Genomic DNA, 25752 nt, shown 5'->3' on the forward strand with positions numbered 1-25752 from the left:
GCAATGAAATTATGCAGCTAAAATGCACAAGTGAAAACACTAAGATATATCCGATTAAATATGATAAACACACACTTGATGATAAATTACATGAAGACCAAGTCACTTCATTTCTCTTGAAGAGGGAGCAAACAAATTTTTGCTATGGATCGTTTGATTAGTCCATTTTTTGTTCGAACAGTCACAAAGCGGACCTTGTGATCTGGAATGATTTCTTTGATTCTTCCAAGTAACCAGTTACACGGCGGCATGTTATCCTCCTTGACAATCACCATGGCACCTGGTTGCACATTAGATGTTGAGAAGTGCCACTTATTTCGTTGCTGGAGCGAACTTAGGTAGTCCATCTGCCAACGCTTCCAGATGGTCTGAACAAATCGTGTTGTGAGCTACCATCGAGATAGTCGGTTATCACCAAGGTGGCACAGGTCAGGCTCAACAACAGTGTTAAGCGATCGTCCAATCAAAAAGTGAGCTGGTGTTAGGACCTCAAAGTCATTAATGTCTGGCGATAGAGGTGTAATTGGTCTGGAGTTCAAAATTCCTTCAATTTGGGTCATAACAGTCTGGAACTCTTCCAACGTGAGTTTGGAAGACCCAACAGTTCTTTTGAAATGGTGCTTGAAGGACTTGACACCAGTTTCCCACAAACCTCCAAAATTTGGAGCTCTTGGAGGTAGGAAATTCCATGTGATTTCCTCGAAGGCGAAAAAATTAGCCACAGATTCATCAGGTTTCACAACCATCTGATGAAGACGTTTCAACTCTGTGTTGGCACCGACGAAATTAGTGCCACTATCACTGAATATTGATGAGCATTTCCCACGTCTAGCAAAAAACCTCTTTAGACATGCAATAAATGCGTCTGCTGTCAAATCTGATACAAATTCTAGGTGGATTGCTTTAGTCACGAAACACACGAATAAAGCAACATATATTTTATGCAATTGGCCACTTCTCTGACCCTTGAATTTTACGTAGAATGGGCCACAAAAATCTACTCCACAAACGTTGAATGGAAAAGTTCTGTTTACTCTTTCCTTAGGCAAGTTGCCCATTATTTGCTCAAGAGTGGTCGGTTGTGCACGGAAACATGTTACACACTCATGAACTATTTTTCTTGCAAGGTTTCTTGCACCAACAACCCAAAAAGTTTGGCGAACGAGATGCAGTAAGGTTTGAGAACCTACATGCAGGTGTTTACGGTGATAGTATTCGAAAATCAGTCTCGTTAGTCGGTGTTTGGCTGGTAGAATTATCTGGTGTTTTTGATTGTACGAAATGTCTGCTTCATTTATGCGACCACCAACGCGCAGCAATCCTTTCTGATCGATGAAGGGATTAAGATTTTTCAATTTGCTTTTAGTGGAGACTTGAGCCCCCCTTGCTTCAAGTTCCTCAATTCCTCACCGAATTCTCTTTGAACTGTCTGAATTATTTTTATTCTTGCCACGTCAAGTTCTTGGGCAGTGAGTGGACCTGATTTTTTATCTGTCTTAGATCTGGCATTAGAACAAAATCTAAACACGTAAGCAACTATTTTAATGATGGCTGTGTATCTGCTGGCTTTCGTTATTATGGGTGTTATAACATCATCCAATGAATGTTGCTACCAATGAATGTTCAACGGATTTCTTGAATTCACTAGCAAATGTCTCATCCTCTGCTGCCAACATAGGCGGATCCAAATCAAAACAAAGTTCTGATCTCAAATAATCAGGACCGCTCCACCACAATTCATCGTGAATTAATTTGTCAGGAGACAAGCCACGTGACACCAGATCTGCTGGATTGTCTTCGGATCTAACATGGCACCACTTATATCCACTAGTTATTTCCTGAATAACTGCCACTCTATTGGCTACAGAAGTTTTCAACAAATGAGGTGAGGTGTTGATCCATGCCAGAATAATTTTTGAATCTGACCACAAAATAATTTTCTTAATGTCTAACCTTAGAGATTCTATGACTTTACTGATCAACTTGGACAGCAACACTGCTGCACACAATTCTAAACGAGGTATATTAGTCACCTTGAGTGGAGCCACTCTTGACTTACTACACAAAACATTAACACTGTACACATTTTCAGAAAGACACCGCACATAAACTGCTGCGCCATAAGCCTCAGAAGAAGCATCGGCGAATCCACGTATTTCAATTGATCGACCTTCACCAGATAAGCAATAACGATCAATGCATACATCATTAACAACATGCATGGCAGTAATAAACTTGCACCATTCGGTTGCTTCCTTTTTTGGAAGCATATTATTCCAGTCCAATTTCAACAGCCACAAACGCTGCATGAATATTTTGGCCTTAACTATGATAGGCCCTAGCAATCCCAATGGGTCAAACAGTCTCGCTACATCCGAGAGAACGGTGCATTTGATGTAATTGGAAGATAGGTTTGAGCTTACCTTGAACGTGAAATAGTCCTTTTGGGGATTCCAAGCCAAGCCCAATGTTTTCACAGTGACATTGTCCTTGTCATCAAAACTATATCTATTCTCACCATGGTTGACTGCGTTTAGCAGTGTCGAATTGGAACACCACTTGTGAAGTGTCATTCCACAAGTTTGGAGCATCTGTATCAATTGAAGCTGAAGCTCTAGAGCGTCATGTAGCTCATGTGCACCAGACAAGATGTCATCCACATAAAAGTCAGAGAGTGCAATCTTGGACGCATAAGGAAACCGAGATTGTTCGTCTAGCGCAAGCTGTTTCAGCACACGTGTAGCTAAATACGGAGCACAAGCTGTACCGTAGGTGACGGTCAATAATCTAAACACCTTAAAAGGATCGGTCAGATTTTCTTTCCAAACGATTCTCTGCAAATCACAATGGTTGGATTCAACCAGAATTTGCCGATACATTTTTACAATGTCGGTGGTGAAAGCATATCTATGTTGACGAAATCTCATCATAATTGAGAATAAATCCTGTTGAATAGTTCCTCCATTCATGAGCAAATGGTTAAGAGACACCCCTGAAGAAGAGATGGTGGATGCATCTAAGACAACACGAAATTTTGTACTCGCACTATCAGGTCGGTGAACGCCATGATGTGGCATATAGTAGGTGTTGTGATCAACTGCAACAGAGGTGAGTTCTTCCATGTGTCCCAAATCCTTATACTCCTTCATGAAGGACACGTAAAGCTTTTTCATATCTTCATCCTTGTCTAGTCGTTTGCACGTTGCGTTCAATCTTCTACTAGCCATGGCCAAAGAATCTCCCAATTGTGTTTGATCTGATTTAAGACGTAGTTGCACTACATATCTACCTGCCTCATTTCTGGAATGAGTTTCACAAAAATGCTTTTCACAAAGAAATGCCTCAGTACTTTCAATAAGCTTGTTTTTGTTTACGGATTCCAAGTCCCAGAATCTTCTCAAGGTGTTATCTAAATGTTCTAATTCATTTGATAAGTGACAATATCGCACATTACTTTCGGTTTGGTTTTGAACAGCACCGCAAACTATCTAACCAAAAACAGTTTCTTGCAATGATAATTTAGATGTGGTAATCCGATGTTCGCAAAAAATCTCAAAAAATATTTCGGCACCCAATAAAATGTCGATTCTATTCGGAACATTAAAGTTGGGATCTGCTAGCCGTATATTATCTGGAAGGGAAACTTCAGATTTGTTTATATATCTGGAAGGACTGAAACCCGTGACTTTCGGAACTATTAGCAACTCCAATAAGCGCCTAAACTTGTCATCTGAAGATGAAATTACCACATGCAGTTTCTGGTTTATGTTTACTGGTAAGCCGCTCAACCCAGATACAGCGACGAAAGTTTTATTTCTTTTCAGCCCAAGTCTCTTTGCGCATTCGGTAGTGACAAAGCTTGACTGCGATGCACTATCCAACAGCGCTCTACATGGTTGTAAACAACCTTGTGAATCCCTCACGTATACCACTGCAGTAGCCAGAAGAACATAGTTATTTGTCACTTGTCGAGGAGTGCTGCTTATGAGGGTCGATGTGTGACTGACTTCCTCCATCTCATCGGATTGTTTATCAGCAAGCGGAAGTACGTTTGATGCTTGCGGAGGCGACTTTCCTTCTTTTTTTGTTTTGTCTTCTAACGAGTCATTTCTTTTAGGAGGGTGTGATGTTTGTAACCTCACATATTGCAGCCCTTGGACATGCATTCATTTACTGTATGGGAGTTGTTTAAGCATTTGAAACAAAGGTGTTTTTTTTTACTATATTTTGCCTCTCATTAATGCTTAGCCTATGAAACTCAGAACAATTATATATGGAGTGTTTTAATTTGCATACAGGACATGATTTCCCGTAGTTAGAGGATTTTATAGCAAAGGTCCTCGATTTATTTATAGGTGAATTGTGAGGCTCACGGACGGGAATAGTTCGCGTGATACCTTCCAAAAATTATACCCCCCAATACAAAAATTATAAAACAACCAACTTGAAACAATCTCTCTCAAATTGATCCCTAGTCCATAGGTTTTCCCAGTCAATACCTGGATAATTAAAAAATCATCAAATATTACTATTCTCCTATGTTTACACATGTGCAAAATTTCTTCATGAAGCTTAGAGATGTTGTTTGAATCCCAATTCGGTGGGTTATAGCAAACTCCTACAATAAGCTTGACACTTTTTGTTTTCAAGCTCAATTCATGTAGTTTCAATATCCCTTCTCTGTACATTACACTCTGTAGCCTTCAAACATGACTTCACGTATAAACCAAGACTCCACCCCTTTTCCTATCAGATTTATTTTTTAAAAAAGTATTGTATCCTGAGACATGAGGATAATTCATTCCCATTGTTTGCCCAAGATTATGTAATGGATACAAGGTCAAGGCCCTCCACAAACATAGGGGTTGAGATGGTATGCATTTATTCCCCCTTTCCCCCAAGCTCATAACTAGTCTGGGGCAACTGAAACCCCACACTGAATTGAGGGACCCACAAAGAAAAGTACCCTTATTTTGTTTATTTCTTGGAGATTTTGAATCTAGTCTGAAATAATCAACAAGAAAGACTAACTTCCGAAATGATATTTAATGAGGAAGATTATGAGAAACAGATCATAAATATGGGACAGCACCAGTTCTAAAAATTATTGAAAAAATTAGAGGGTGGTGCAAACCCACCTCCTTTTCAGAACAGCCTTTTTTAGGACACCATAAGAAATGGTTTGCCCCAGGGAAAGCATGCTACAGGCCCCCATTCCCACCATGAAGAACAGGAGTATGTTTAAAGATGACTTATAATGGGTTAAAGTGTTACTATGGGTTAATGTTCTAAGAAAACACCTTTCCTTTCAATCTGTAAGTTGAATGTTTCAATTAGCTGTTTTTTTAACAATAAAATGAGACATTTGCAACAGTCACATTCCAAAAAAGATTCCGCGGCTGTTGTAAATTATACCGTTACAACCCCCCCCCCCCCGCCTTCCTCAAGCCCATCCTACAAAGAATGGATTGGATTTTGGTTTTATTGGCACAAGGATCAATTAGGTCAAACTGTGCTACAAAAAATGACCAATTGAAAACAAGATAAAACTTGCTCTTGTCCTGTTGAGAAAGTTAAAGTACACATGAAAAAAAACTTTGTGTGAAATGTAAAACAATGGTGTAGATTTTAAGCAACTATAATTTAACACCGAAACCAACGGCTACAAGAAATGAAAAACAGCTGTGTAACAAGTACACATGAATCACGGTAAACTTGAAATCTTTTTTTACGCCTCCATCCTATTAACACAAAATAGCGGTAAAGTGACACTATATTTTTTTTTATTCTGCTAAAGGGTAAAAATCAGCAATTTTTTGATAGCTTTTTGGGTGAATTAAACAGACTTTTTGCTCTGGTAAAAAAATAAAATAATAGAAACTAAAAAAAAATTGTTTGTCGAACAAGTTGGGTGTATTTCCATTTATAGCATATATAAAAACAGCTTCCACAAAATCGAGGTTACTTTCCGTAGTTCTGTGGTTCAGTAAGTTCAACTGTGAAAACTACGGACACCGTAGCAGTTGACACTTCTGCATGGGATATATGACAATTTAATTAAACTTTGGTCTCTCCTACGGATTATTTACCAGACATGCAGTTCCAAGTCTTTTCCCAGTATCTGTAAGAATCAGGCTAAAAAACTTTCAACCAAAATTCCACCCAGAAACCTCTTACAGAGAATTGCTGACACACCAAAAATCAATTTCACACGACTGGAGTTGATTCATTAATATTAAAAGAAATTGAGCTAAAAGATGATTACAACCTAGGTGCAGAAAATTAAAATTCACTTATAATATGAAGTCTGTTAAAATGGCAATTTTCCTCATGATTGTGAGCTCTTATAACTGAATTTCACCGTATTTGCATCTATAGAACAAGGAATGAATTAAATTACATTTTAATTCATTCCTTGTTCTAATGTAAATTTAATGTAAATTTCAGAGTATGTTGAATTAAACTAAATATGATAATTTAACTTTTACTTCCATGCACCATCACCACAAACAATTGAATAATTTCAACTTTTCCAATTCCTTATGAAAAAAAAACTTATGTAACTGCATTTTACTAATTTCTACCACCACAAAATACTCACATTTTCATTGTAACACTGGAACATAACAGTCTTCAATTTAGCACACAGGGTGGTTCCAGCTTCATGATTCTGAAAAATTCATTATTTTTGCAAATATTTCATTTAAAACATGAATTGTTACTACCATATTTTACTACCTATGAATGTTGTAACTACTGACCACTGATTTTTACTTACAAAAATTGAGCTATTTGTCAGCTGATTGTATAATTGTGAAGATCAAAACTAATTTCAACAAGGCAACCATTAAAAATGATTTTAACAACCCAAAAATGGTCATAACTTTCAACCAGACTTCAGAAATGAAGTCAAGTCTTGAATAATGACAAAAATTGGCATTGTGAGAAAAATGTATTTAAACATTAAGAAACAAATTGCTTGTTGTAAAATTCCTATTTCTAAAATAAAGCTGTACATGAAAAAAAATCAATGTTTAAAAATATAAGCAAATATTCATGCTATGTTTTCAATTTTGTTATTCTCAAGAATAAACCTTGAATAAGTGATGATTATGGCCTGTTGCTACAGCCAGATTAAGACGCTTGAAGGCGCTAAGCACATAAGCAATTTTGGTGCCCTGTCTACCCCACAATTTCATGTCATTGGCTATATTTCTATTTTTACATTTCAATGGCTAATCATTTTTGCTTTCAGGCATTTTACACGTTTAGCATTTTTTGGCAAGAACTGACAATATCGGATAGTGTCAATTCTCCCAAGGGTAACCATATGCACAGTATTTGCCATCTATCTATTCACTGAATCTATCAATTAGGAAGATAAACATATGAAACGTTGAATGAAATTTTAAACTTCCGAATTAGGAAGTATATAATGTGAATATTTCTAAGCACACACTTCACTCATTTGGAAGCCATCTCTAACCCCCCCCCCCCTTTTTCCAGCTTTGCAGTCTTTGACATCTTCGAAACCGAAGTTATGTAACACATATGCTTCTACTTTTAGTAGAGATGAAGCATCGAGCCTCTCTATTATTCTGAAAATTTTGGTTTCAATGCTTAACATAATTGTAACGTAAAATTACAAATTCACTGGGAAAAGACATGCAGTTCAAAGTCTTTTCCCAGTATCTGTAAGAGAATCAGGCTAAAACACTTTCAACCAAAATTCCATCCAGAAACCTCTTACAGGGAACTGCTGTGACACCAAAAATCAATTTCACACGACTGGAACTAATTCACTTATATTAAAAGTAATTGAGCTAAAAGATGATTACAATCTAGGTGAAGAAAATTAAAATTCACTTATAATATGAAGTCTGTTAAAATGGCAATTCTTCTAATGATTGTGAGCTCTTATAACTGGATTGGATTTTGGGCTTAATGGCGCAAGGACCAATAAGGCCAAAATGCGCCAAAACAAATGATTAATTAAAAATCAGATGAAACATATATATATAATCTTGTCAAATCCAGAAAATAAAACTATGCATGATAAAAAACAACTCTTATAACTGAATTTCACTATTTGCATCTATAGAACAAGTTATGAATTAAATTTTAGAGCATGTTGAATTAAACTAAACATAATTTAACTTCTACTTCCATGCACCATCACCACAAACAATTTGCTTTGTCATTAAAATTTTACTTGATTCAATATTTTTTTAATGAAGAATTCTAATAAATTTTATATATCTTATTTATTAGAATTGAGGAAACCACAGAAATGCAAGTCCATGTTACTATCACTGTTTTTGAATTTGCCAAAATAAAATTTTGTAATTTTTTTCATATTTCCTGAAAAGAGACACTTGATTTTTCCTTTTTGTTGTAGTATATTAAAAACTCTTCGAGATATTTTCTCCCATTGACTGATTTTTAAAATTTCCCGAACCATTGAAAACTTTACCTTGGCCAAAATATTATCCACAAGCACAGTAATCTCGATAATCCAAGATGAACTGGGGGAGAACACCTCCCTATATTTATTTTATGATAAATATACCATACATAATGTGTACAAAAAAATTAAGAAAACACACGGTCCATTTCAGGGCCACCTTGATGGTTGGAACTTATCCTCTTTATATAATGAAATTGTTCCAACTTGTTTTCTTTATACCTATGCATTCGTACTTACTCTTACATCTTTAATTCTTGATTCATGGGTTTCATCCATTAGATTAGGACTGCCAAAAACCATGTCCTCTTTGCAGCAGGAGTTCTAGCACTAGGGGCCTGATATGAAGATATTTTTTACACTATAAATTTACTATAGAGATCCCACTGAAGAATGGCATAGGGATCAAGACCCCTCCCCCAGTCATGGATGAAATAGGGTGCGACTCCTCTTCAAACTATAACTACTGGCATATTTAGGGAAAATGAAACAAAAACATTCTTGGCAAAAAACAACACAAAAGGGTTTTTGGAAAAATAATTTAGAAAAATTCCAGCATACCTCAGATTATCCAAAGCCTCAATCTCTTACGGGTTGGTTTTAATATATAAGATAATATCACCATCATTGGATAAGTTTTCTTTCTGCTACACTTTTGAGTTAATTTGCAATCTAGATCTGATAGCATTACTTTTGCTTCTAAGGTGAGTCAAACTTCACAGTATTAATCCACTTACGATCAATACACGAGTATACCAGGTCTACACGGTTTACGTTAATGTCCTCATTCTGTATAATGTGGCTTAATCAGTGCCTTCTCAACACATGGGATGACCCAGCTACGCTTAGGGAAAGTTCCGAGAGGGTCTTGTGAAAATAACATCTGGTTACAGTTTTCAAGAATTTCGATCATTTGGTCATTTTTGTTGCACCCACAGTCATTTTCTTCACACGAGGGCTAATTATCATCATGTCCTTTAAATCACAATACTTCTTAACATCCTTTGGTATTTTAGGTGAGTATCTTCTGGGCAACCGTGCCCCATTTACGAGAGTAAGTATGCAAACTGGAAGGCAAGTATTTTTAACCATATAGGGAGTTTGGAAAAGTCACTTTGCTCTGGGCAACATCAAGCCTACACAGTATTAACATTTCGAGGGGCATAATTAATTTTTCCAGAGATATCTATTTTGAGTTATTAACCTTCAAAAAATTATTTTAAATTAACATACTCATTTTGAAAAATATAAAAGTATTTTCTTACATTATTTTCTTATTATATATTTTAATTTCTTTTTACAAAAACATTTTTAATTTTTAATCATCATTTGGAAAATAAGGGACCAATACCTGCGTAAGACTTTGAGCCTATGATACTGTTAAGAATGCCCTGGGCTTATTTAATGGCAATTTTGTGATATCTGTTAGCGAATACCACCTACTCTTTAGATATAGGTGTATACCACCGAGACATCTGTCATGTATCGGTACTATCATGCAATATCATTCAATGTTGAAGTGCGAGATGGGAGCATGCAAAAAATGCGGTCCCGATGGGTCTCCGATGTATCATAATTTAATTACTTAATTAAACCTCTCATATTAACAATGTTGTCTCTCCATCAAGAAATGTCTCATTTATTTAGTCTATACATCTCATTCGAAAAATTCAGAATTGACGTGAACTTAAGTTCACGGTATCATTAATTTCTCCAAAATTTCAGATTACAATATTGTTGCTGTTGTAATGGAATATGCGTCTCATCTTGCGTGAGAGAGGAATTTCACAAGATACACTTATTGCTGATATCATCAAGGATTTTCCACCATATGGTAGATACTATGGAAAAAATTGTACATAAATAAAAAATATATAATTTGATAACTTTTTGTGACGCTTTTCTTCTGATGAACTAAGCACATGCTTATTTTGATTAATGGTTAATCCAGCCCTGCCTGCCGCAGAATGGCTATATTTCTTGCAGACAATATATTATACCCAAAGATGATGTCACTCTCCGACATCCATACCAAGGTTTTTAACAGCTGGCTGCTGCGAAGATATATTTTGGAAAGAGAAAATTAAACTGCTCCTGCTGGGAATCGAACCCACGTCCTTTCACTTTCTGAATGAATGCCTGAGACCTCTAGACCAGCAGTTCTCAACCTTTTTTGGCCATGGCCCCCTTTCAACCATTTCTCATTCCTGTGGCCCCCTTGCGACCATGATCAATTTCCTGCCCTCCCCCGTTTTCCTGTTAAAAGACAATTGTTCAAATATTATTTTAAGTATAAATATGTGTTTGTATTTAATTTATTTTTAATTTATGAAAATAACGAAAAAGCAAAATAAACATAATACAACACAGTAAAAAAAATATATAATAAGTTATTTTCAATCAATGTAAATATTGTGCTTGAAGACAGCGTAATGTCATCAAGTTACTGCACAGGATGAAGTTTGAATTATTTACAAATTAGTTTTCCATGAGTAAATTTGAATTTGGGTGGATCAAAATTTCAAACTAATTAGAAATTATAAATAATCAGATTTCAAATAAGAAAATTATCGGTTTATTGATTATAATTTCGAGATGGTGAGATTTACATTCATTGTGAAAATCTGTCTCGTTCAATGACAAGCTATCTCCAAGTGGCTTTTTGGTTCATTATGTGACCTCTCTCTCACACAGGCGAACGAAGCAACGTGTGAGTTGGCTTAAACACAAAACAATATTTCACATAACAGACATTACTATATGCAATGTACAGGGTACATAGGTAACAAGACGTATGGTATTTTACTGGCAAATCGTATTCACCCTACAGGAATACTTTCAATTAGAAAAATTATCCAAATAACATGTAGTACTTAGATATGCCATTCACGTTGCAAGGGGTTGTATAGTGATTCAAATAAAAATTTTGACTTTTTATACGGACACCCCATGTGATTAAAACCTAATTACGGAGTTGTTGCCCCGTCTCTTCTGATGCCAACAAAACCGTTTTATCTGCATTTAACGTTTTTTGGTTGGTTGTCTTCAAATAAATGTTACTGTCAATCACTGTCAATAAAGCATGTATGCATATATACATTCATCTCGAAACCTTATAATTATTGATAACACAAGCTTATGACAAGGGCTCTGATTTTTATGACCTAAAGAAGAAACATAGTAGCTAATAACCTATCAGAAACAACGTTTGATCTTTAGGTCATAAAAATCAGAGCCCTACTTATGAGAAATTGGTTACACACACACACAAAAAAAAAAATATATATATATATCAGTGTTTCGTGAAACTCTTACAATTTTTGATATTTCAAGTGCTAAATTTCATCTTTCAACTACTCAGATCCTTATGCTCGGCATTGAAATATCCTGCCAACCAATCAAAAATCAATCAAATCTTTATGTTAATGTTACTACAATGGGGGAAAAATTTTTGGTCACTCTTTTAATAAATTTCTTCATGGCCCCCTTATCAGCAACCATGGCTCCCCCTTTGCAATATTTTCCTCCATGGCCCCCCCCCTGGAATATCCTGGGGACCCCGGTTGAGAACCACTGCTCTAGACTGCAGAGGCAACAAATATCTCAATCTCTCCTTAGAGCTTCTGTGCACTGAACAAAACTGTACATGGATGGTCGGACCTAGTTCTATTCCCCGCAGGGACAGCTGAATTTTCTCTTTCCAAAATATATCTTCGCATCAGCCAGCTGTTGAAAACCTTCGTACGAATATATTATACCTCTTTCCATTACGATGATAAATTTTCATTTATTGATATTATTGCACCTAAAAAATTATAAAACATCTATTTTTTCAAAACGACAGAAAAGCCAAGTGATATGGTTAAAATGGTTCCGTCTCATAAAATTGGTATGTATGGTAATGGTGTGTTTTAGTCATACTGTGTGGACTTGAAAAATCCGTGAAACATTTAGATATCATTAAAGTGGCTCTGTAGGGAACTTATCAATAGGTAGAATGTTACTTCAGATGCCCAATAACTATCGAAAGGTTTTCCGTTTTTGGCGCACCGAATAAGATGCCATTAAGAATATTTCATATCTTCATAAAGGGTGGTTGATGACGTAAGCATCATCCACCCCTACCCCGCTTGTCATCAAAAGTCAGCAAATCGGAAACGCCCCCCCCCCATCGATGCTGATGTAATACTTGAATGACCCCCTAGGCAAGCAAAACTATCTGGCGCTTCCCGAGTTTTCTTCAATTACTGGGAAGATTGGAAAAGTGACGAACCATTATAAAGGAATAAACTGTTATAATGGCAGCATTAAAGATTTGACAAACCATTGTAAAGGCATATATACACGTCTGAAACGCATTGTTGGGAACCACGGTAACCAAAGTAAACGTTCCGAAAGTGATTGTTGAGGCCCCAAAACCATTGTTGCCACACAGTTTTTCGCCTATTTCGGGCATTTGCCCAGCTCTGACGAACTTTTAAAGTAGCCTACGGTTCAATCCTAATCCTGTTTGGTATATATGCAAAATATAGCGGCGACGATTGCCTAAAACTGTAGATTTGTAAAAAGAACATACACACATACAGACTTTCACACTTATATATAAGATAAGATATTATGAAAAGGCGAAAAAATGAGAAGTAACTGAAAAATTGGAAAAAAAAGAAAAATATGGATCAATGAGGAGGTCGTTCTCAAGGTGGAACCCCCCCCCCCCCCACACATTGCTCCAAACTGCAAAAATGTTTCTAATGATGGTAAGTTTAATAGGCATAAAATTACCATCAGTTCCTCCAACATTTTTACAAAGAACAAGCTTTGGAAGTCAAAAGGCAAATATGAGAATACACAATTATAACCAAAAAAATAAGAAAATCAAATGAGTAGCACAATATAAAAATATATATACACGAAGTGTGTTAAAAATTGAAGAAATGAGAAAAATTGAAGAGTGAAGAAAACATACCAAGAGTTAGGCATTTTAAAACATGCTGCCTGAATTAGCAATTAGTAAACGTGGGTGAAGTATTTAAACCCATATATATATATATAGTAATTATCTCCACGCATCTTTTCTGTGGATTTATATTACGGCATTCCCATCAATGTAATCCTCAGAAAATTCTAACTACAAGTTTAGATAAAATATTTAAAAGATGACTACTAAACGGCCCATATAACCAATCTTATTCAGTCATTAAACTTAAAATTGAAAATTATGAGTCGAGTCAGGTTAAAAATAAACTATTGGCATCAAAGTCAATTTTATTCACGGCAAGTAAGTAGGTACAAATAATAAACATCAGTCAGTCTATATATACAGTCAGTAATCCGCACACCTGGCACTATGAAAAAAACAACCAATGAAAACAGGTTCACACGGCGCCGTATTCAAAAATAAAGATAGCGACATCAGAGAGAAGGGAAAAAAAGCTTTATCGCTCGACAAGAGTGGATAAAAATAAGATGCATGATCATGGGAAAAAGGAAATCAGCATTTCTGCCTGACAAGTGGGCTCAAAACTGAGCACAAGACCCAAACAACGTTGAATAGAGCAAGGTCTAATTGATCGAGCAGTTTGTTCAGTCGGTTCAACGATCTGTGCCAAATGTCGAAATGGGCAATCGGAATCGACGTGCATCGCCAGAGAGGGATATCCATCAGAAGAAAATGCTGTCTAAATAGAATGCACACGAATGAGCCCATTTCCTTGCTCATTGCATTACCATGCACATACAAACTGCATTGGCACAGGTAAAATAAAAAAATTAAAAGAAATGTTTCTTATATACAGGAGACGAAACCATCGTGTAAGGGTGCAAACATTGGTGTATGCAAAGGGGGTTTGGGGTTCTAATCCCTAAGCCAAGATTATAGTGTTTATTTTGCAGGAAAAAACATAAAAACCCCTCCTTGAGAATAAAAAAAATTGGAAACTCCCTTGAGAAAATTCTGTGTACGCCTATGGGTACAAACATCTAGTCCGGCTGATTTTCTAATTAGACGGGAAGCACAATAGAGGGCTGAGAGAGTTCCAGCCCAGGGACCCTAAATGAGATAATTCTCATTTTTGTTTTTTCACACTATAAATTTACTATATAGAGGCCCGTGAAAAATTTGGCCAGGTCCCGCCAAAGATCTAAGCTTAGGGCATCCTAATGCAGGATATGGGGCCCCCTAGAATAGTGGATCTCAACCTTAAGCATCCTGCGGCACGGTTGATTTATTTTCCTTGATTGGAAGGCATGGGCATATACACGAGTAATGGGAAATAAATGGGTAAAAATGAAACAATAAACCACTCACCGCCCGGCGGTTGAGAAACACTGCACTAGACTAACAAAGGGCCCATCTGAAAAATGGATTTCACACATGCCTTTTCCCATTCAAATTTTTCATAGTCCAATACTAGATGCAGGTTATTTGCTCTATCTTCATGCCTAGGTGTCAGTCAAGATTGCAAACTTGTCACAGTATTCGAATGGTTCTGTTTTATCAGCTGCCTGCCTTATGTAATTCATGGTTCATCAGCGGCTCCCTAAAAAGTTTGGCAGATATTTTTTTATATAAAAGAACCACTTCAAAGCGTAAATAAGCGCATAAATAAATATTTTCAGCTCGCCACAACACTCCTAGGAGCCGCGATGCACACTTTTGGAAACACTGTATTACTCCTTTAAATTCGGCCTAAATGTTGTGTCACAACACAATTAATGGCGAATGAGTCCGATGTCTGTCTTCTCTTGAACGCTCCGGTTTTGTTGCATGTGTATACTGTACGACTTGGTTGTTTGCTATAAATAGTCAGTAAAAATCAACGAGATTTAAAAAAAAAATAGATGATAAAAAAAAATTTCTTCTACCTTTATGGGGGGAAAAATTTATGCCCTTTTACCTGGCCCCTACAAGGATGGGACTGACAGGGCTGAATGTCAGAACTTTGCCACTGGACTTACCCTGTTGCCAAGATCTCTAAGATCTCTTCCAGCCCAGCCCTAGCAGAGTCCAGGACAATCACCATCACTGTTGGTTTTTCCAAGCTACAAATTCACTACAGAGACCCCTCCCACCTCTGGAAAACTCTGGCTTGCAGACCCCACTAAAGATCCAACAGTATGATCCCTGCTCCACAATTTTTGGAGGAAGGTGTGTCCTTTCTATAGAAAACCAATATTGTTCCCAAGATGACTGAACTGTCGTGGCAGTGAATGTCCCGCCCCAAATTAAGAATTATTACTTGATCCTGAGAACACTGCTTTAGGGGGAATATTACAAATGTTGAAAGATCCCAACAAGTAAAAAAAGTTATTTTTTGTTCATCCAGGCTAAATAGCTTCTTTGCTCCACCCTTATAATATCTGCCCCCATGTAGGGCGACTACATATTGACATTGTTCTTTTCTATTGCTACTGGCAAATCCATCCATCCATCCCTCCCTCCCTCCAGAGCAAAAGAAAAAAAAGCCTGAGAGAATAAAAAAAATATTGAATTCCACAGCCTCTCCAAAGCCTAGATTTTAGGGGGAAATCTAAAAGATCTCTGGACAATCATAAAAATATATGCGACCTTTTTCCTCATTCATTGATTTTTCCATAATGGTCGACACCCTGAGAGAACATAAAACTACTGAGGATCGGCGATTCTCCCATACAAGATTCTTCTGTGATGAATGTATCGCGGGGGAGGGGCAGAAGAGATTTCAGCTACCAATCCCCCGGACTACCACATTTTTTGTCTCAGTGGTCTGATCGTTTAATCAATAGTCTCAAACCATCAGACTACCAATGACTTAGAACGCTCATATACATGTACGTGAGGGTTCTTCATTAAAACAAAATTAATAACCATTAAAAGTACATGTATGTGCACTTCTGGAGTGAAGGGGTTATGCCGTCACAATTCCTCATTCCCTTGTGTGATAAATTTTAAAGGTTTTTTCTATATCAATAGTTTTAGCACAATAAATGTTTAATACTTACATCTTCTTCCATGGTAGTTTGTTCCTTTACATCGTCTGCAAAGCTTCAAAATAAGTATTTCGTAAAAAATATATCGCCATTATCAATAAAATAGTAAATAACTAAACTAATAATAATATAGGAACTAAAAAGAATTAGTTCAGCAACTCTGGAGGAATATTTGATTCTAAAGATAATCTTTTTTATATATATTTTGAATGAAAGCATACATTGATAACAGGAATAAAAAACATAGTCCATTGATAATAGTTTCAGAGATCAGACTCCCAAAACAAGAAAAAAGTACTACAGTTAATGTTATCCCCATCAAAAGTGTAGGTGTTGAAGACTTCATGGCTAAAGATACAGGTCTTTTAACTTCAGATCCCGATGAACCAAACCCTTGTGGCTACAAACAACCCAAGCCATAAACAAAAAAATCCAAGAAAAAATAGAAAATCTGTTGATTCATCATCAGAGGATGATGCCTACTCAGCAGAGGATAGCGATGAAGAATTAATTTTATCCTCTTCAGAGGAAAACATGTTTATTGATAAAGAAGTTGAAAGTAACCCTTCAGACACAAATACGTCCCTCATCCCCGGTGGTTATATGGTAGTCGAAGTGTATGGAAAAATAAAAACTTGTTTTAGATGCCATGTTTGTATAGAAATTTACCTCGACGGTGGTTTTGTTGGAGCATTTTTAAAGAGTATCACAAACCAAAAAAATTCACGCTGACCAAAGATTGTTTTGTCTCCAGAGAAAATATCAAAAAACTGTCCTCACGAATTTTGAGTACAAGTTCGGGTTTCAAAGCCACGCTACTTTTTAAAGAGGATCTCACTGATGTTGTAGTTCATTAATGATGCCAAGATTATGGAGAAAGATTTTATTATATACCCTGCAGTATAGCTGGTACTAGGGTTGTTGAGACAATTGAACAACCATCGTTATTTGAACCCAAAATTACAAAAGAACCACGGCTATATGCCTTTTGGAACTATAGGAAGTTCCTTCATCAATAGCAGAAACAAAACATAAGAAAAATTAAAAATATTGAAAAGGTACTCCTCATAGCGGTTATTCAATTGTATTATCTAACCCAAAAAGTAATTAATTTTCTACAGGGTTGTTGAGTTTTGTTTTTATAAAAAAATCGATTTGATTTAAATCACATTTTTTTTATTTTATTGATTCTTTTAAACATAATATATAATATACAGGGTGATTATAAAAAAACTATCCCGACATATGGGCCCCTAACTCTCATACCATTCACAGAAACTGAATGAAATTTTGGCATAAGGTATTTTGATGTATGCGCTCAAGAATGATATGGAAAACAACTGCCACTCTAACAGTTACGGTTACAGTGAGAAAATTTCGAAAATATCAAATGGCAACACCAAGTTTTTTGTATTGGAATGTGATCTCCATTGTGAAAAACCCTATCAAGTTTATCAAACCCTAATATATCAGTCAACTTCACCTTTGATGCTGGGGGGGAGGGGGGATGCAGGTCCCCCCCCCCCCCCCGTATCTCTGCCCATGATTGGACTGATCAAAGAGTGATAGCAGGGTTTTATTTTGCTTTTTTTACTTTCAAGTAGGGTGAGCAAGATTTTTTTTTTGGCAGTTGGAAACAAGTTATGTGCGTGCAAGAATAATTTTTTTCTACAGTGTTACACAAGAACAGGTGGCTAATTCACCATTTAATTTGCAATGATTTTTCCTCACTTTCTAAGTTTACTGCATTACTGAAGGATATCCTGTGTGCTGTACACAGGATCTACCTTTGAAGGGAACACACTGGGTTTCAAGTTTTAATTCCACTGTCCATTTTTAACAAAAACATTTTTAACTTTTGATCATCTTGATGTTGGGCAGCATGGGCCCACTTTGCTTTGCTAAACTTTTTGCAAGAGATTTTTATTACTGAATCAATTCCATCAATTCTAGGGTTGCTCAAGCACAGTCCCCCCCCCCATTTCTTTAAGTATTATTAGAAAGTGCTACTTATAATCTATGAAAACTAATAAATAAGTAATTTTGAGAATTCTTGGGAAAATTAGATTACCTATTCCTGATGGCTAAAAAATGTTGAGAATTCGAAACCCTAATCATTACTCACTGGCACACAAAAAACAGGATGGTATAAGGCAAGTTTCTCAAACTTCATTGCAGCATCTTGGCGTGCTGCCAACCTTTGTCCAGGGTGCCACAAAGCAGTGGCCCTGACGAAGGTTTTTCAAAGAGATTCTTTGTTTAACTGCTCTGGGAGCCGTAGATAACCGTGATTAGGAAAAGAGGTGCCATGAGTGTAAAAAGTTAAAGAACCCCTAGTATAAGGTACAAAATATAACATTCACATGCTTAAAGAAAATTATAAAATTGAAATCTTTTAAAATTTTTAAACATGAAATCAACTGATAAAACCAACCTTTTGTTTTCAGGCTGCAAAACAAAAAGATCTTTACGCTGTGTAAAGAACACTGGCAACTGGCTATGATGACCTTTAAAGAAAAGAAACTTGGCACTTATAATTAAATCTAGAGTTTTGTGTTCATTCTATAACACAGTATACACTCACATACAAGAAAAAACAAAAAAACTTGCCATTACAAGATAAAAGCTCAATCAAGATAAATGCTTCAATAAATTCATGCTTCAACAGAAAATTATATATCTATTAGAAAGCTGGTGATTTAAAGTTTGTGACACTATGAGCAAAGTGGATTGTGTTTGTAATCATCTAACCATCATTGTTAACCATACACCAAGTGGCATTAAACTACCCACAGGTATATATATAAGTATAATTACTAATATATTTTGCCAAATGTTATATAGGCAAATAAATTTACAACACAACAAAGCTGCATCCTACAATTTAGCAGCTTCCTTTCATAACTAAAGTTACTTTGCAGCTCTGATTCAAGAACCATGGGTCAGAAACAGGATGATTATGGGTCAACTACACAATTCCCAAGTTTTTGTTCAGAAAAGAATGGGGGACTCATCCTAGAGTACATTGCCAAAGGTATCCCACAAGAAATATGTGAACTGTTGAAATACTGTGCGCATCATAATATAAGTATAGAGATGCCGCTGTACTCTAATTTACCTGGATCGACGCAGGTTATTCGAAAAATCTGAGTCCTTTTACAGTGAAAGTGGGTTTCTTTTGAAAAAAAGTATGGTACTTTTCGCCCCCCCCCCTCCCCCAATTCACTCTATGAATTTTTTCGAGCATGCGCCAAATCTTTGATCACCTGCTTGTATCTCTTCGTTGAGACACAGTGGCAGGCCATGTTCTAAGTAAAAAGAGGAGGTATCTGTGAATCAAATAAATAATTCATTTCTAAAAATGTTCTATCCAAAGGGTCATTTACTTTCATTGTCTACACACAAGTAGATAAAGCTTGCAAATAAGCTCATTAACACTGAGAATTTAACATATGGAATTTAGCACATGTAATAAATCTAAAACAAACATACAGTCGATCCTGCTTATAACGTTATCAATTAAAATGTTTTTCCACTTGGTAAGATTTATTTTCGTGTGGTCCCAACTCTAAGTAATTCTCATTAAGATTTTAAGTGTTTTCCTGCTTAAAACATGTTTTTTATGATGGTTTTCTGAAAAACGGTACAAGCAGGATCTACTGCAATTAAAAGTTAGACGCAGACATGTATATCAAGTACTACTGTATATATTTACATATAAATCAATTAATAAATTCTCGATTGATTTTTAATTTATTTTAAAAAATCTTAGCTCTTTCAATAATATCTTCTGATTAAATTTGAAGCAAATCAGAATCTCTCCCAGACACTTATTTTCTGATTCCCTATTCATTTAAATCCTTGCGAAGCAATTTTTTGGTGGAATGATTTTATTTTCCTAAGTGAAGTCCGCCTGATTGTCCTCCACTTTGATCTGTGCTATTTAACTGCCATATATTTTCAAACCTGAATATAGGAGCTATCAGGACCATAGCCAGAAAATGTTCAGGAGGGGGGACCCAAAGTGGTCAAACAATATATACGTAGATTTGGCCATCTTTTCTTTTTTTTCAGTCTGGGAGGGGAAGGGGACCAAACCCTCAAGTCCCCCCGCTACAGCCTTTGGAGCTATGTTAAATTTGTGTTGGTGGAACTCAAGTGAGCTTGTGTGTGTGCCCAGCATTTGATGTTTTTCATGTTTAGTAGGCGATGCTATTTATCTAGGGTCGCAACTAAATACTTTCTCGAATGGGACAAGCACCCCTGAGTAATGTAGAAGCAGTTCTAAAGGGTGAATTCGGTAGCTCCTCTAATGCAAAGGCCAGGGCATCAGACCCCCCCTCCCCAAGTTGCAGGCCTGCATCTTTCTTCCAAATTAGTAATGTGTGGATTTAACATTTTATGTATACATGTTCATTTTATAGGTCTGTGTGATCGTCGTGGCAACCAGAGATTGTTTTCAAAGGAATAGCCAGCTGAAAATTAGAAAACCTTAGAAAATCATATTTTTAGCCTATTACCACTGCACAATCATGGGCTTCAAGATTATCGAAAATTAAAAATATTTTTGTTGAAAATTAAAATATTGGAAAAAAATACATTCTTGTACTATATGTCAATTTAAAATTCTTTTTGAGTGTTAGTGAACCACAATTTCTGTGAAAGAAGTTTTTGTGCCCCCCTTCAAAAGTGAATCCTGTGTACACACACATGATTTTCGCAATGCGAAAGGGTGACTACCACATAGCAACTAGATGACTGATACTGTGAATATTAAAGGTAGAGTTTTTACACAGATACATGTTTTTGTTTGTTTTTTCCTGAGCAATCTCGGAAAATGTTTTACAATTTGAACACACGATTTAGATTTTTTTGAAAAATTCACATTTGCAATCTTGTAGGAACAAGGCGCATTTATGCCGTATAGGTGCTGTCTTTGAATGCCAACAGATGATTACGAAAGTAACATGATTTCCAGTATATAATGGGAAGGGAGAAAATCCGCTGGGTAATAAAAACTCCCAAAATTTGAAAATTTTGAGAGTTACCTCAGAGTTACCTGAAGCGGCTCACGATGAATAAAAGAACCCTACAAGTGGCCAGCGACACATTTCCAGGATATTTAACCTGCCAACGAAGCACACCCAGATAACCCAAGCACATTTCCAAATCACTTGAACAGCCTTCTGCAAACCCCCAGTTCACTTAAGTGGCACGTAGTTCAGTTGAAGTTTACTTTAAGTGGCTGGCGGGATACATTTACAGTTCACTTAAGTGGCCTGCTGCATTTTTATATATCATTTTAGTGGCACTCTCGACATATTTCCAGACCACTGAAGTAGTCCAATGCACACTTTCAGATCACACAAGTGACTCGCAGCACATTTCCAGATGACTTAAGTGGCCCCATGGTACACTTTCAGACCATCTGAGTGCATCATGACACATTTCCAGTTAACTCAAGTGGCCACGATGTGTTTACAAAAGAACGAAGTGGCCCGCTCTCCCCTAAAGGTTGAGCACCCTTGTCACAAAACAAGAGTGCTCAACCAAGAGTGTGGGGTCAAAACATTGATTTGAAAATGTGTTGCAGGTCACTTAATCTACAACAGCGCCACAGGTTATTTGTGTGATCTGCAAATGTACCACGTGCCACTCCAGTGATCTGGAAATGTGCCATGGGCCACTTAATTGAAGTAAGAATTTGCCATGAGCCACTTAATTGAAGTAAGAATTTGCCATGAGCCACTTAATTGAAGTAAGAATTTGCCATGAGCCACTTAATTGAAGTAAGAATTTGCCATGAGCCTCATAAATGATCTAGGACAGTATTTCTCAACCACCGGACCCTGATATCATTCATACCATGCCGCAAGTGATTAACCAGATCCCCCCCCCCTCGTTTAAATAAAAACATTGTTTAACTTTTATGGGGTTAGCAGAGTCATCAACCCCCTTCATAAAAAATATTAAATATTCTTAATGGCATCTTACTCGGTGTGCCAAAAACAAGAAAACCCTTTTGCTAGTTTGTAGGTACCTGAACTAACATTCTCCCTATTCACAAGTCCTCAATAGAACCACTTTAGCGATATCTAATTGTTTTGCTGATCCAAGTGATGTGGAAATATGTCTGGGCTGCTTAAGTGCTCTGAAACTGTGCCACACATCACTCAGGTGATCTGGAATTATGTCGTGGATCACTCAAGTAATCTGGGAATGTGCCACGGGTAACTTGACAGATGTAGAGCTGCACTGGGGGGGGGGGGCTGCTTTAGTGCTTCAAACTGTGCCACATGCCACTCAAGGGATATCTAAGTGTCATGGATTGCTAAAGTGTTTTGAAACTGTCACAGGTCTCTTAAGTGATCTGTGAATGTGCCACAGGCCTACTCCAGTGATCTGAAAATGTGCCATGGGCCACTTAAATGCTCTGGAATTATGCCACGGGTCACCTAAGTTATCTGTAACTGTGTCACTTAGTACATTTTTACAAAATTAGGTTTGAGTGGGCAGGAATCATCAGATGACCCCCAGGACAACATTTGGTCCACGGGTTAAGAATTCACCAAATATGGCTTAAAGGGTGGGTTGAAAGAATTTTTAAAAAATAAATTTTGAGCTTTTAGCCTTCAAACTAACAAACTGATTATAACAACATATAAAGGTACTTTCTTTCAAAATTCTAATTCTTAAAAAAATAATTTTTTGCATTAAAAACATTAAAATTTTTGATTGTCTGGCGGGGGAAGGGACACGAGCCTCCAATGCCCCCCTGCACACGTCTCTGATCTTAATGTGTGTTAGGAGGTAGGGGACAGAGATAACAAAATTTTGCTGATGAGGGTCAAAAATGGCTAAAAATTTGCTGACAATACTTTAATGACCCTTGAACATATAGTCTTCGGCTCCTTCATCTCTGATTTAATAAAAGGACCAGGATATACTCAGGCTTATGCAGATGATCTAGTTGTGCTCATCCAAGGGTTTTGAGATAATCCAGAATTATCACACAATTTATCCACATTGAGGAATCTGTTCAATAAATTTTACACTCTGTCAACAGATGGGGTGATAAACACCAACTAGTACTCTCTAGAGAAAAAACCAAAATAGTGATATTTACATGGAACAGGAAATGGAAAGTTTAAAACCTAAGAGTCAAGAACTCACCACATGTGACAAACTGAAATACCGTAGATCATTTGGATATATCATTTGGATTCTAAGTGCTTGGAAATTCTGTATTCAAGAAAGAGCTAAACAGGCCACTAATATGCTTACGCTACGGCAGCGATTTTCAACCTTCTTTAGTAAAAAAATTCTATGGCAGAGCCCTGTAAGCCCATTCCTTAATTATTTATCGAACTTATTGATTTATTTTTACTCTTTAAAAACATTTATAATAATTTTTTTGAATTTTACTATTTTTTTTCTCAAGTGGCCGTGAAGTCCCTTGAGAGTGCAAAAGAATTATTGGTAAAACTTGGGGTTTAAACTATAAAACAAACCAGTGGATTTACACTGCTATTGTGCACTCAATGCTGAGTTATGGATGTGTGGTGTGGCATCAGGCATTAGTAAAGACCTCTTACAAGACCCTTCCACATAAAGTGCAAACATTTGCGTGTATTCTAATTACGGGAGGTCTACCCAGCTCCCATTCTATTGCCCTCAAAACTGCTCTTAAGCTACCACCTGTAAGATGGTATCTACAAGGAGAAGGTTTTGAGACTGTACATTAGGATGGAACCAAAAAAAAAAAATTTTGAAATTGCCATTGTAATAGAATTTAAAATATTCCTTTATGTGAAGAAATGCCATTCCTAATTTTTTTCCCCAAAATTCAAACTTCTTGAGGTTCCTCATCACCCCTAAAGTTTTAAACACGTGTGCAATTCTCTAGCATGACACTGCTTAGGAGGCTTTCCTATTCCCCTGAACTCGTGATTCGTTCAGTGACCCCGATGTTTTTCCCTTTTTTTAGTATTCATCTGCAATCTTACCCCTTAACTGAGAGGGTGTATAGCAATCAAAGTGACAACCAGAAGCTTTTATTGTTGTACAAAATCCTAAAGAGTTTGATTCTCGGATCTTGCCCGCCTATGGTGATGTTATGCTTTGTTCTTTGCTAACTCAACGTAATATGAAGGCGCAACAATCAAGAAAAGATCCAGCTATTGCAGACATTCTTGAAATTATCCTTGCCAAAGATAGAAAATATTTGGAAATCTGCTTCAATTCCTACGGTTTCTCATCAACGGATACGCAAAGTTTTCAAAGACTTTTACTGTAAATACAAGAATCTTCAGAAAAATATGAAAGCAAGGAAAGATTCTCAAACTTTCAAGTTGAACTCGAAATTTTTTCAGTGGTAAAACTTGGGGCGAAGCACGGAAATTGTTCGACATTGCAGCATGCAAATGCGATTTTTGAGACTAAGTGTGAGAAGTTGAGAAAGGTCCCAAATCTAGAGCAAGATTTCTTGCAAGATCAAAGTACATGCAAGATGGCCATTGGTCAAGTAAATGTCCTAACAATGAAGAAACTGAAAAACAATGAACAAAGGAAAATAAAAATGGTATCCCGTTTTAAGTGATCTCAAGATGAAACAGAGGACACTAATTCATCAAACATTGAAAACTCATCTATATCCAACGATTCTGAGGCAAGTGATCTATATGAGCCAAACAGTTTGTCGTTGAAGTTAGCATTTCGATCTACGAGTACCTGAAGCTGGTCCATCAATCAGTGCCGAAGCAAGGACTTCATTTGCTTTTGAAATTCTACCATCATCCTCACAAATGAGAAATAAATTACCAAATATTGCTCTTGCTTGTGATTGAACTGGTGTGTCTGATCAATCAGCTGCAATTACTGCGAATGCTGTGCTAGAAGATGTTCGGTTATTGACGAAAGAGAAGCCAAATATGACAATAGACCGGATGAAAATAAGGTGTGAAAGAGCATCACAGAGAGTTTTTTTGCAAGATAAAATTCCTAAAACAAAGTGTGCGAGGAATATATTTTCATGGTCGAAAAGAGCATCAAATGACCCTTAGCTAATGTCAAAGAAAACGATTCTTTCCATAGAAGAACTATATCTGAAGAACACACAACCATATTGCAGGCACCCGAGTCAATTTATCTCGGTCACACAACTCCAAGAAGCAGTTTAGCAAGGGATATACAGTCATCAATCCTAGACTTTTTCAAGCAAGATTTTGATACGAAAGAATTGATGGCGATCGGATGCGACGGAACTGTTACCAATACTAGTTATATAAGGGGTGATCAAATGAAAAGGTACAAAACGACAC

General features: G+C 36.6%; 1 protein-coding gene across 1 annotated transcript in view; it reads right to left on the minus strand.

The window, feature by feature from the left end:
* LOC149074100 (nuclear pore complex protein Nup133-like) overlaps positions 1 to 25752 on the minus strand; it is a 254535-nt gene that overhangs the window by 211636 nt on the left and 17147 nt on the right. Inside the window, exons 4-6 of the mRNA XM_089247323.1 lie at positions 18867 to 18939; positions 16445 to 16487; positions 6602 to 6670 (exon numbers count right to left, since the gene is read on the minus strand). Coding sequence (XP_089103449.1) covers positions 6602 to 6670; positions 16445 to 16487; positions 18867 to 18939 — 185 coding nt within the window. The remainder of the gene's footprint in view (positions 1 to 6601; positions 6671 to 16444; positions 16488 to 18866; positions 18940 to 25752) is intronic.

This window comes from Pholcus phalangioides, unplaced genomic scaffold (genome assembly GCF_987345545.1).
Source record: "Pholcus phalangioides strain wild (caught in Gottingen) unplaced genomic scaffold, Ppha-v1.0 ptg000017l_1, whole genome shotgun sequence".
In the NCBI taxonomy this organism is placed as follows: domain Eukaryota; kingdom Metazoa; phylum Arthropoda; class Arachnida; order Araneae; family Pholcidae; genus Pholcus; species Pholcus phalangioides.